The 13,948-nt window shown below is 44.9% G+C and overlaps 1 protein-coding gene across 7 annotated transcripts in view; it reads right to left on the bottom strand.

Moving 5' to 3' along the window:
* Positions 1–1,217: 1,217 nt before the first annotated feature.
* TSPAN2 (tetraspanin 2) overlaps positions 1,218–13,948 on the bottom strand; it is a 56,609-nt gene continuing 43,878 nt past the window's right edge. For 4 of the 7 annotated variants that reach the window (XM_048826890.2, XM_048826888.2, XM_048826887.2 and 1 more), the window contains 2 exons: positions 13,470–13,881; positions 12,370–12,884 (listed from right to left, as the gene is read on the bottom strand). In XM_048826890.2, the coding sequence (XP_048682847.2) occupies positions 12,805–12,884; positions 13,470–13,881 (492 nt within the window). In that variant the 3' untranslated portion in view covers positions 12,370–12,804. Of the gene's footprint in view, positions 6,271–7,860; positions 7,945–8,962; positions 9,035–12,369; positions 12,885–13,469; positions 13,882–13,948 lie in introns of those variants that run through there. The other 3 variants (XR_012665681.1, XR_007353471.2, XM_048826891.2) reach the window with 3 other exon arrangements.

Below are 13,948 nucleotides of genomic sequence, written 5' to 3'. Positions count from 1 at the left end.
ATCTAATACTCACAAACTGCAGGGAGCTCAGAGAAGAGCAAGCTTCCTGAGGCATGAAAGAAAGTTGACTCCCACTTCCAACTGGCCAATATTGCCAGTCCCCATTGTCCATTTCTTATATTTTCAAACAAGCATCTTCATGCTTTCTCCATTCTGCCCCTCACGCTTGGGAGGAGCTACCTGTAAACACTGCAAAGCTACCGCATTATTCCCCTCCAAATCCCTCCTTGAAAACTTGCCTTTGCCATGCTGGCTACAAAAACACTTGACAATGAATACTCCTGGCTAGCATGCTAATCAATATTGTCTCACTGTTTCCTTGTACTCCTACATCTGTCTGTATCCTTCTGTTGTCTTCTGTTTTATACTTAGATTGTAAGCTCGCTGGGCCAAGGCCTATCTTTTAGTTCTGTTTGTACAGCACCTAGCATAATGGGGCTCCTGCTACATCACTAAGGCATGGTAGTAATACAAATAATAATGTGTGAAAAGCATGAGCTGAATTCAGATAGACCTCAATTCCAGGATTTATTAATACATATCCCTTTCCTATACAACTTTATTCCTTGTGTTCACCTACTGTACTGAAAAGTCATTGAGCATGGTTCAAACTATGAGAGCTTTATTGGGCTGTGGGGGCTGTGGTTTGATTGAGACAGGATGGGGACCACAGAGTAAATGGGAATGTTCAGCAACCGACGTGAGTGTGGAAAGACCTGGAGAATGGGGCCAGGATATGAAAGAGAAGGAACTAGGAAAAAGTGTATAAGGACAAAGAGAGAGTTTATCACAGCAGTTTTTTCCCCCAGAGATCTTTGCACCCTTCACAGTTACTGGGATGCTGGGTTACAGCAGAAAAATGTGCTTTTGTAGTTAGACGGACACCCCGCCACTGTTAAATACAGAGCTGGCGCTTAGTGTCTTGGGTTCTGGGCTGGTGTACTACTGTCTGATTTGTTACTGAGAAACAAGGCATAGGATGTTCTGACTTGCAAAGTGCATAGAGTGAGGGCAAAGGGGTTCAGCTTGGTGACAAGGACTATTTCCAGTGCATCACCGGCAGCAGTGTTTGGAATTTTGTTCTTCATACAAGAACTGTGGGGCTCCCACAGCTGGAAGTTTCCCAAGCAGGGTGAAGTATATAGTGTGTGTATGTATGTGAATGACAGGGCCAGTTAGCACTCCTGTGAGGCCACAAAAACTTGGACTTCATAGACTTGTTTCCTCCACTTCTCTTTTATTTCAGGTTATTTTTTATTAGAATCTTTAAATTCAGTACAGCAAAGTCAATAAAAGCCAGTTCAGAACATGTCAAATGAAAACTAGTTTCAGCAACAGCACAATCACCTGACCAACATTTACAACTCAGAGAAACTTTCATATAGACAAATGCTCTTGCTCTCACAGGCCCTATAATAATAACGTGATGTCCCAGTCCTGCCTAATGTTAGTACTTGGAATACAGGAACAAGCATTCAGTATTGGAAATGCATGTCTCAGGCAATGTAAAAGAGACAATCCTGGTCTCGCAGGGAGGTAAAGACACGAGCATCGTAATTCGCCAATACAGAAGGGGAAAGGATTTGACGGTGAGCTATGTTTATAATGTACATTTAATAAGAATAGGTTTCAGAGTAGCAGCCGTGTTAGTCTGTATTCGCAAAAAGAAAAGGTGTACTTGTGGCACCTTAGAGACTCACAAATTTATTTGAGTATAAGCTTTCGTGAGCTACAGCTCACTTCATCGGATGCATTCAGTGGAAAATACAGTGGGGAGATTTATATACATAGAGAACATGAAACAAAAAATTTAAAGGAGTTAGTCTCCCAAAGGCCACAAAAAGTGGGTTTAAAAGGGTTCAGATAACAGCTCTCTTTCTTTTTCAGTAGGGATGGAATATATTTTGCCATGGAACAATCCCACTTGTTTCCAGTGGGACAACTGGAAATGAAACACAACTCTTTGTTGCATGGATATTCCAGGGATCTACTTCTCTCAGTTCCTGCTTGGCCCCGGAAGGCTACCAAAACTAGTCAAATTCTGCCCTCAAATAGGCACATATGGCTCCTACAGAGGTCAATGAGAATTTCAGGAGCTCAGTACAATTAAAAAGAGGTTAGACAATTATATGAATAATGAGAATAATAAGCCAATTGATGGGAATAGGAAGGAACTTCCCCTACACGCTGCTGCTTGCTACAGATGTTTCTGGCAACTTCTTTGGAAGCAGCTGGTACTAGCCACTGTGAGATACTGGATACTGGTCTAGAGGGAGCCCTGAGCTGATCGGTGCATTGGATGTTCTTGTGCACATACGTATCTGAGGACAGAATTGGGTTGAATGAATTCAATCCTGATGTGCTGATTTTCTAGCACAGACTATATTTTTGAGTGGTTTTGATTCAGATGCTATAGAAAGTTTCCTTATTGTAGCCAGATGGAGCATGTTGGGAAGAGTGCTGTGCCATCTGGCAGAAGTGCAGAGTTTGGAAATAAAATGAGAGTGCCAGATTTAAACCAAAGGGGAAGCAGCACAACGAATGGGGCATATTTCCACAGAAACTGAGAGTATTTTTCTTCCCAGATGTCAGGGTAGGATTTATAGCTCAACCACAACTGTACTATAAACAGGATTGCTCAGTCTAGCCACAGAAATGCCAAGGAAGGGTCTAATTAGTTATTGCTTGTAAAGCACTACAGAAGAATCCTAATAATAGTTATAAGGGCCAGCAAGAATAAGATAGTAATTTCACCTCCTATTGCTAGTAACCACTGGATCAGAGTAAAATGTCCTTCAAATGCTAATACAGGATAGAGGAAACTGTTACTTATGCAGTAATATACTGTCTACAAAACAACAGCATGAAATAGCAAGATGGGAAGGCCACACTTTGTTAAAGGCCCTGATAGACATTTTAAATATGCTGCTTCCTGGCCTGATGCACAATAATAATCCAGAGAATTAAACCAATAACTGGTACCATTATATTCCTGATCTTCAGTACAAAGTGCATCCAATATTTCTGGATAGCATTAGAACCCAGAGTACACATAACTGTTATGTATATAAATATGAAAGCACTGTATAGAAAAAAACTATTTCATTAGAAAGCAAGGTGACTCAAGTCTGAATGTATTGAAATATTTTTCTTACTGGCACTCGTCTCTGTTTCTAAAAGGCACTTAGAGGTAAACAAGCAAAAAGTTTTCTGCAAGCATCAATTCGTGTACTGGTGCATCTCAAAAGCAGAAGTGGGCATCTCCGGGCTGACTCCGTGTTGCTGTAAGTGAAAAAGGAAGCAAACTCTGGCTATTTATTCCTGTTCTAGTGCCAAACAAGATTCAGTAATTTTTAAAAAAATGGCAAGGGTGTTTGTGTGTGTTTAAAAAAATATTCATTCCAGAGTGTGCATGAGAGAGATGGATCTGTGTGTACAGTAAATGCCCTCCTACATGGGATGCAGTGAGCCTTACAGTTATCTGTACGATCCAGACCAGGAGAACCGGCGAGGCCAGCAATGTACAGACCCGTCTTTCACAAAAGTTAGGTCTTAGTTAATAAAAGATCACTGATGCCATCATGTCTGTCTAGTGTGTTATTTACAGCCTACTGGTCTGCAAAGACCCTTTCATTTGACTGGCAAAGGCTAAGACAACTGCTTCCGTATAGCTATGTGTATTTTTTGCCAGCCTTCTCTTTATGGGGTATTCCCCAGCTCCACAGAACTGCCACAGGGCTCTATGCTTTGTCGAGAGACTCATACTCTCTCCTAAAAGTGAACTATTTTGTCAGGCCCTGAAGTTCTGGCCTTAGGCTAGTGCAGTAACCTCCTCAGCCCCTACCTTTACACAAGGTGTGTCCACAAGACTCTCCTCCAGTGAGGTCACTGCAGAAGGATGCAAACCTAACTCTCTTCCTTGGAGCCAGCCACACTGTCTCTGTGTTGGCTTGGGGAGCCTGAGGCTAAGCCCAGAAATTCCTGGCATAGCAGTGTGTTGCATACCCAGCTGCTTTACTTTTAGTAGAACACAGCTGCCTTAGGATATCAATGGCCATTCAAATGCTGCTCGTGAGAAATGACAAATGGCAAATGTAAAGGACAGGCAGGTCTGACACTCAAATATTATTAAATGAATTGTAGAAAAGGTATAACAGTAGAATGATTTCCAGCACCAAAATAAGCTTGAGGTGGTATAAATATGAGGTTCCTTGGGACCGTGAGGGCTGCACACTTGGGTATTTGTATTACATACAAACCCATGCACTTGGATTCACGCAGTACTTGAATTAATGCCCTGATATAGGAAATATTTCCTGAAGTCCTACATCCTTCCAGTATGTTTAAATGGAGCAAAGACTCTATTATAGTAACTGCACTAGATTTTTGGAGAGCAAAGATCATTTTATTAAGACATCAGTCGAGACGAGCCCTTCTCCATTATACTTACTCTCTAATTTGGAACCCAGGAAAACCAAATCACAATTGCATTAGAAAGCTGGACAGGATAGGCAGAGAGGCAGGGTTACTACATGAGTTCATGCACATCTCTAGCACAGCCCCCTTTCTGAAACATTTAGGGGGCGGGAGGGGGGAGAAAGAGCCTGCTTTCCCAAATGAAATGAGCCAAAAATATAAGACTCTTAGTCTCTCATGTACTTTATTTTCCCTTTGTGGGGAGAATACTTCCAGGCTGTCGAATGTTTTAAAAGGAACATTCTACTGTGAATAAATAAGAAAAATAAAAATATGGAAGCAAGCTGTGTAAACTCAAGCCCTGAGGTATTTCAAGGATACAGTGTAATTCTTACATCTCTTACCCGCAAAGCATAATTGCCAATAAGAAAATGACTCTTTATGACTCTGTAAAAATGTGTTGCCTTTACTTCCTGCCCTTATACCCAAAGGAGAGGGCGAGAGATTTGAGGTAAAAGCCCTGCTGAAATGGTGATAGTCGCAGTAGTTCAGAGCAGAGGAAGAAATGAAGGTATTAAAGTGCCACTTTTGTTTCTCCCTAACAGTCTTCACAATTTATTTGTTCCCTACAGCACGGCTAGCCAAAGTCTTTGGGCACAAGATATCCCACAACTCTGCTGCTTTTCTGGATAAAGGCTTCAATCCTGCACGAGCCTCTGTGCTGTGTGGGGTTCTGCTGGGGTCATTTGGGCTTTGTACAAGTATAAGTCCATGCTAGCTGCTCCCAGTGTGGGACTGTCAGCTTCAGCTCTCTTCGGCCCTTTCTTTTGAAATCTCCGCTTTAAAAATGAATAGGATTTTAGAGACTTTCAAATGCATAACCGTGATTTTGTCACACAGACTGGGTTGGGAAGCCAAGGCACGCTTTATCCTGGTATAACTGACTCTGCATTGCCCATCAACCTCCCATCTCTCTCTTAACCCTTCCCCTTTTGCCTGGTCCTAGGACTCCCCAAGAATCCTTCTTTGTTCAGATGTAGGGCCCAATCCTACCAACACTTCTGCATGTGACACTGAAGTCAACAGGACTACTCACATGGCGTACATACTTTCAGGAACAGGCCCTTAGATATCAACTCATTTGAATAAATCCTATTTATTAATTGTATTTCCTTTTAATTTTGGGATTAGTGGATAAAAACTACATTAAAGGTTTTATTTTAAAAATGGCAGTTGCTCCTACACTGATTATTAGCCAACAGCGGTCACTATGAAAGGGTTTCAACCTGTATATATGCCAGGGCTTTATGCACACTCTCACATAATGGGGACACTGCAGGAATGTGCATGCAAACACGTGCCCACACAACATATGTCATATGCATGCATTCACCCACACAATGTACTATATATACAGATATCTGTACTTGTGCACTCTTGCAGATCCATACGTGGAGACAGGCAGGTGCTTATCCAGTGTATATAGATGCGCAAGCACTCAGCCATATATATGCAAAGATATTTAAAAACAAATTAATTTTAGGTACCACCTTTGCCTTTTCATTTTAGGAAAGTACATTTTAAACCCTCATTTTACTCATTTCAGTTTTCTGACTTAAAAGTTTGAACACAATTAATGCAATTCACACTCACCAAATGAGGCCTTTTCCTCTCAGTTGGTTAAAACACTAATCAAAAATGTATTACAATTATTAAACTCTGAGAATGCATCTTGTAAAGTCTTGTAAAGCCTGGAAGTCCCGGAGCATAGAAATTGTGCAGTGAGTTTTAGAGCATGTCCCTTGTATTGCGGATAGCACAGCAGAGAACCATGCTGAATATCATGCCAAAGATCTAAAAGAGAAGGAATGTGATTTAGAGATTTCCATGGAATGCCTCCTCTTACAAAAGTAGATATAGTTACAAAACTGTCATTTCAGAACAATCTAATGATCTTCCTGGGGAGCCTTACCACATAGGAGCCATGGACTAGCACTTGCTTCTCCTTCCAGCCCAGATGCCTGAGAGTTGTGAAGTTAATGCAGGACCATGAGGACCCCAAGTGCGCGGCATCTGATATCTCCTTTTACCATATCTGTGCCCATTTCAATGGGACGTTATGAAGATTGGATCCCTGTATGCAGTGCACACGTACTCTTAGGCACTGAACAGCCTGCTTATTGAGGCTCTGTTCCATCTGGATTGCTTTGCCATATTTTCCATGCATGCCATTATATTTTAGAAAAGTCACATTTCAGGTTGCCTATGCCTAACTGGTTGTTATGACCTCCCCATATTTCTGAGAATGTTTAACACCCCCTGCCTCTCTCCATCCCCACAGGTCAGGTGTAGCGACCATATTACTATGCTCTTTAGTTTGAAATATATGAACCCTCCTTCCACATCTGAACTCAGTGAGCTTTGGAAAGTACAGGTAACTCCATTAAATTCCTCCTCCAGAGAGCAGGTGGGAGTGTAATTCCTCAGAAATCTGGTTTCATCCTGTGTCTTCAGACTGTCATTGGCTGCTGAATCTGGAGCAGATCGCAGCAGATGCAGGCTGAAAAATGCTTTTAATCTCCAAGCCTCTGTCAGTTTGATGCGTCTTCTTGCTAGATTCATGCACTAGTGTGACATCTAGTGGCCACACAGCTCAGTTATGAATGCACAGATTTTTGGAAATGGCAAAGCACACTTTTTGTGGGAGAAGATGAAGTTTAAAACAAGTGAAGTGAGAAGCTTTGGGGATACGATTAGATGAATCAGTCACTGACAACATGGTGTTGTTTAATCTGGATACCTAACAGTTAGAAGAGGGATATATCCTGAAGCCATCTGCCTAGTTTAAATTCAGTTCTGTTAAAGCAATGGGCATAGGAATGAGGATGTGCTGATTTCTAGCTTCCAGGTAAGCCATGAACATCTATCACAATATCATAGGTTTTCCTTCACCAGATTGTTAATGTGCGTGACCTGGGAAAATCAGTTCCTTACAAGCAACTGGTTAAATCACACATCATCCTTCATGTTCAAATCCATTATGAGTGTACAGCTTGGATCCAAATATTTAGGGACAAACAACACCAGTGCCAACAATGGGTTGGAATGGGTGAAATCTCAGGATAGCTGGTTGGTTTTCAGTACACTCAGCCTTTTTGGCTGAAATTATTAATTTATATTGATTTACAACAGTGGAATTTACAAAGTGGAATTTCTCCCAGATAGCTTGTATTCACTCTATGGGGATGAAAAATAAACTGATAAAACTGGGACTTGCCAAAATTTATGTGGAGAGTGAGAGTGACTCTCAGAGAAAAGCGTCAGGGACAGTTAATATCATATGGAAATCTCTACTGCAGAGCATCTCCCAGGAAATATGGACTCGGGGAGGGTGCAGGGATTTCATATAGACAGAAAAGACAATGATATGATGTATTTACTCACTGTGATGCCAGCAATTCCAATTCCAACGATTCCAACTAAATGCAGATTCGAGTTAATTAAATTCTGGATTTCATCCAGGCAGTTCTATTAAAAACAGAATGAAAGTTCCACTTAACTCCTAGACAAATATTTCTATATCATTTCCCTAAACTCTTGCCTTCATGTACACGGAGAAAGGCTAACACAGTGACCTGTCTGCTAACCTGCCTTCTATGCCTTGTGCCCTGCTCGACATTTCTTGCTACTAGGTAGCTTACTCTCCCCTCATCTGAGCAATCAGTAGGCTTTAAATTGCCAGGAATAATCTCCTTTGTTGTCCTCACCATACTCCTTTGTATACCCATGTGCCATCTCAATAGCACTCACATGTGGGTTTTCATTAATAGCTTCCCCACAAGTTAAAGCCAGCTATGTGTCCGGATACACTAAATCAGGGGAATATGGCCTTTCGGGATAATGGTGCAACTGCAGGCAGGTGCCACAAAAACTAGAAATGAGAGTGTTTCCCTCATTTTAATTGGCCACATTCCTAGCCAGGGTCCTCTGAGCATGGTGAAGACAGGCACATGCCATAATTCAACCTTCAGCGGGCCTTTCATTCAGACTCCTAGACACCAACATCTAAGTGCCCCTGCTCTTCAGACTGTGTGACATTACAGCCACAGCTACCTGGGGAGGTGGTAGGGAGGCTGCAGACAACAAGAGCAGGGGCTGTTCACATTTCTGAGTCTGACCCCTCACTCTTCTCTGCCTCTATGCTGTTCAGCTGCACAGAACTGCCCATGGCTGAGAAGGTGCTGGAGCTTATTCAGGGCAGATAGCTGCTCTGACTTTCCCGAACATGATTCTACTTGCACATTTCTCCAATTTCATCGTAAGTAACTCTGATATGGACAAAGGATATCTGAATCATCTGAAGCCGGCTGATCCGACTGTGGACATAGTCTCTCCTCAGCTAGCTCCTCTGGGCTATAAACCTCAGTCCGTCCCAGTGTCATCATTAGTGCTATTTTTGCTCCTTGTGTGTCAGAGAAACTTCTGTTTCAAACTGACATATCTGTGGGGAACGGTAATTAAAACAATCAGCACAGAAGACACTCACCTTGGGCACCTGGATGCCCTCTGGACAGGTGGGCTTCACCTGAAGCTCACTTTCTTTACCACAGCATTGAAGCTACATAGTTGAGAGAGAGACAGAAAGTCAAAAAAGGAAGAAACTACAGGCTAGTTTCCTACTAAGACTCTGCATTCAATGGCAGCAAGTGGGCCTGACTGCTCAAGGCAATACAAATCCCTGCTATGGACGGGCCAGCAGTTTCTAAATCCCTTTACCCAGGAAAACAGAAATAGTTCAAGCACTATGTGTAGAAATGTGGGCACCATGTTGACGCTGCAGTAGAGTATGCTAGAGTCTTTATTACAGACAGAACATGCTATTGGGTTTGTGGCTAGTGATAAATCAACAGAATGTTTCAGTGGGTTTGTTTTTCCCATTTACACATCTCTGAGAAAATGCTTGGAATTCCTCTTTGGGTCATAATTAATAGGCATGGGAGAAGGACAAGAGGTTCAGAGGTTGTGAAATGTTAGTTATGAAGAATGTTGGAATGATATAAGCAGTGACAAAAGGAAGGGTTTGATCTCTATGGGAGGCAGCATTGCTTCACGAAATGAGCACAGACTTGGGCACAAGTAGGGCTCTAAGGGTATGTCTACACTACGAAATCAGGTCGAATTTATAGAAGTCGGTTTTTTAGAAATTGGTTTTATATATTCGAGTGTGTGTGTCCCCACAGAAAATGCTCTAAGTGCATTAAGTGCAGTAACTCGGCGGAGTGCTTCCACAGTACCGAGGCTAGCATCGACTTCGGGAGTGTTGCACTGTGGGTAGCTATCCCACAGTTCCCACAGTCTGCGCTGCCCATTGGAATTCTGGGTTGAGATCCCAATGCCTGATGGGGCTAAAACATTGTCGCGGGTGGTTCTGGGTACATATCGTCAGGCCCCCGTTCCCTCCCTCCCTCCGTGAAAGCAAGGGCAGACAATAATTTCACGCCTTTTTTCCTGAGTTACCTGTGCAGACGCCATACCACGGCAAGCATGGAGCCCTCTCAGGTAACCGTCACAGTTGTCTCCTGGGTGCTGGCAGACACGGTACTGCATTGCTACACAGTAGCAGCAACCCATTGCCTTCTGGCAGCAGACGGTGCAATACGACTAGTAGCCGTCATCGTCATGTCCGAGGTGCTCCTGGCCGCGTCGGCCGGGAGCGCCTGGACAGACATGGGCGCAGGGACTAAGTTTGGAGTGACTTGACCAGGTCATTCTCTTTAGTCCTGCAGTCAGTCCTATTGAACCGTCTTATGGTGAGCAGGCAGGCAATACGGATTGCTAGCAGTCGTACTGTACCATCTTCTGCTGGGCAGGCAAGAGATGGGGATGGCTAGCAGTCATATTACACCATCTTCTGCCGGGCAGGCAAGAGATGAGGATGGCTAGCAGTCATATTGCACCATTTTCTGCCGAGCAGCCATGAGATGTGGATGGCTTGCAGTCCTTCTGCATCATCTGCTGCCAGCCAAAGATGTAAAAGATAGATGGAGTGGATCAAAACAAGAAATAGACCAGATTTGTTTTGTACTCATTTGCTTCCCCCCTCCCCTGTCTAGGGGACTCATTCCTCTAGGTCACACTGCAGTCACTCACAGAGAAGGTGCAGCAAGGTAAATCTAGCCATGTATCAATCAGAGGCCAGACTAACCTCATTGTTCCAATAAGAACAATAAGTTAGGTGCACCATTTCTTATTGGAACCCTCCGTGAAGTCCTGCCTGAAATACTCCTTGATGTAAAGCCACCCCCTTTGTTGATTTTAGCTCCCTGAAGCCAACCCTGTAAGCCATGTCGTCAGTCGCCCCTCCCTCCGTCAGAGCAACGGCAGACAATTGTTCCGTGCCTTTTTTCTGTGCGGACGCCATACCAAGGCAAGCATGGAGGCCGCTCAGCTCACTTTGGCAATTAGGAGCACATTAAACACCACACGCATTATCCAGCAGTATATGCAGCACCGGAACCTGGCAAAGCGATACCGGGCGAGGAGGCGACGTCAGCGCGGTCACGTGAGTGATCAGGACATGGACACAGAATTCTCTGAAAGCATGGGCCCTGCCAATGCATGCATCATGGTGCTAATGGGCAGGTTCATGCTGTGGAACGCCGATTCTGGGCTCGGGAAACAAGCACAGACTGGTGGGACCGCATAGTGTTGCAGGTCTGGGACGATTCCCAGTGGCTGCAAAACTTTTGCATGCGTAAAGGCACTTTCATGGAACTTTGTGACTTGCTTTCCCCTGCCTTGAAGCGCATGAATACCAAGATGAGAGCAGCCCTTACAGTTGAGAAGCGAGTGGCGATAGCCCTGTGGAAGCTTGCAACGCCAGACAGCTACCGGTCAGTTGGGAATCAATTTGGAGTGGGCAAATCTACTGTTGGAGTTGCTGTGATGCAAGTAGCCCACACAATCAAAGATCTGCTGATATCAAGGGTAGTGACCCTGGGAAATGTGCAGGTCATAGTGGATGGCTTTGTTGCAATGGGATTCCCTAACTGTGGTGGGGCCATAGACGGAACTCATATCCCTATCTTGGCACCGGAGCACCAAGCCGGCGAGTACATAAACCGCAAGGGGCACTTTTCAATAGTGCTGCAAGCTCTGGTGGATCACAAGGGACGTTTCACCAACATCAATGTGGGATGGCCGGGAAAGGTACATGACGCTCGCATCTTCAGGAACTCTGGTCTGTTTTAAAAGCTGCAGGAAGGGACTTTATTCCCAGACTAGAAAATAACTGTTGGGGACGTTGAAATGCCTATATGTATCCTTGGGGACCCAGCCTACCCCTTAATGCCATGGCTCATGAAGCCGTACACAGGCAGCCTGGACAGTAGTCAGGAGCTGTTCAACTACAGGCTGAGCAAGTGCAGAATGGTGGTAGAATGTGCATTTGGACATTTAAAGGTGCGCTGGCGCAGTTTACTGACTCGCTTAGACCTCAGCGAAACCAATATTCCCACTGTTATTACTGCTTGCTGTGTGCTCCACAATATCTGTGAGAGTAAGGGGGAAACGTTTATGGCAGGGTGGGAGGTTGAGGCAAATCGCCTGGCTGCTGGTTACGAGCAGCCAGACACCAGGGTGGTTAGAAGAGCACAGGAGGGCGCGGTATGCATCAGAGAAGCTTTGAAAACCAGTTTCATGACTGGCCAGGCTACGGTGTGAAAGTTCTGTTTGTTTCTCCTTGATGAAACCCCCCGCCCCTTGGTTCACTCTACTTCCCTGCAAGCTAACCACCCTCCCCTCCTCCCTTTAATCATTGCTTGCAGAGGCAATAAAGTCATTGTTGCTTCACATTCATGCATTCTTTATTCATTCATCACACAAATAGGGGGATGACTACCAAGGTAGCCCAGAAGGGGTGGTGGAGGAGGGAAGGAAAATGCCACACAGCACTTTAAAAGTTTACAACTTGAAAATTTATTGAATGCCAGCCTTCTTTTTTTTGGGCAATCCTCTGTGGCGGAGTGGCTGGTTGGCCGGTGGCCCCCTCACCGCGTTCTTGGGCGTCTGGGTGTGGAGGGCGGTTGGTTACACAGGGGCTGTAGTGGCAGTCTGTGCTCCAGCTGCCTTTGCTGCAGCTCAACCATACACTGGAGCATCCTGGTTTGGTCCTCCAGCAGCCTCAGCATTGAATCCTGCCTCCTCTCATCATGCTGCCGCCACATTTGAGCTTCAGCCCTGTCTTCAGCCCGCCACTTACTCTCTTCAGCCCGCCACCTCTCCTCCCAGTCATTTTGTGCTTTCCTGCACTCTGACATTATTTGCCTCCACGCATTCGTCTGTGCTCTGTCAGTGTGGGAGGACAGCATGAGCTCAGAGAACATTTCATCATGAGTGTGTTTTTTTCTTTCTAATCTTCACTAGCCTCTGGGAAGGAGAAGATCCTGTGATCATTGAAACACATGCAGCTGGTGGAGAAAAAAAAGGGACAGCGGTATTTAAAAAGACACTTTATAAAACAGTGGCTACACTCTTTCAGGGTAAACCTTGCTGTTAACATTACATACATAGCACATGGGCTTTCGTTACAAGGTCGCATTTTGCCTCCCCCTACCGCGTGGCTACCCCCTCAACCCTCCCCCCTCCCCATGGCTAACAGCGGGGAACATTTCTGTTCAGCCACAGGTAAGCAGCCCAGCAGGAACGGGCTCCTCTGAGTGTCCCCTAAAGAAAAGCACCCTATTTCAACCAGGTGACCATGAATGATATCTCACTCTCCTGAGGATAACACAGAGAGATAAAGAATGGATGTTGTTTGAACGCCAGCAAACATACACTGCAATGCTTTGTTGTACAATGATTCCCGAGTACGTGTTACTGGCCTGGAGTGGTAAAGTGTCCTACCATGGAGGACGCAATAAGGCTGCCCTCCCCAGAAACCTTTTGCAAAGGCTTTGGGAGTACATCCAGGAGAGCCGCGAATGCCAGGGCAAAGTAATCCTTTCACATGCTTGCTTTTAAACCATGTATAGTATTTTAAAAGGTATACTCACCAGAGGTCCCTTCTCCGCCTGCCGGGTCCAGGAAGCAGCCTTGGGTGGGTTTGGGGGGTACTGATTCCCTGTCCAGGGTGAGAAACAGTTCCTGGCTGTCGGGAAAACCAGTTTCTCCGCTTGCTTGCTGTGAGCTATCTACAACCTCATCATCATCATCATCATCTTCTTCGTCCCCAAAACCTGCTTCCATGTTGCCTCCATCTCCATTGAAGGAGTCAAACAACACGGCTGGGGTAGTGGTGGCTGAACCCCCTAAAATGGCATGCAGCTCATCATGGAAGCGGCATGTTTGGGGCTCTGACCCGGAGCGGCCGTTCGCCTCTCTGGTTTTCTGGTAGGCTTGCCTCAGCTCCTTAAGTTTCACGCGGCACTGCTTCGGGTCCCTGTTATGGCCTCTGTCCTTCATGCCCTGGGAGATTTTGACAAAGGTTTTGGCATTGCGAAAACTGGAAGGGAGTTCTGATAGCACGGATTCC

Source organism: Caretta caretta, chromosome 21 (assembly GCF_965140235.1).
Source record: "Caretta caretta isolate rCarCar2 chromosome 21, rCarCar1.hap1, whole genome shotgun sequence".
Taxonomy (NCBI): Eukaryota; Metazoa; Chordata; order Testudines; family Cheloniidae; genus Caretta; species Caretta caretta.
The sequence above is the reverse complement of the archived record's forward strand: the minus strand, read 5'-3'. Positions and strand labels throughout refer to the sequence as shown.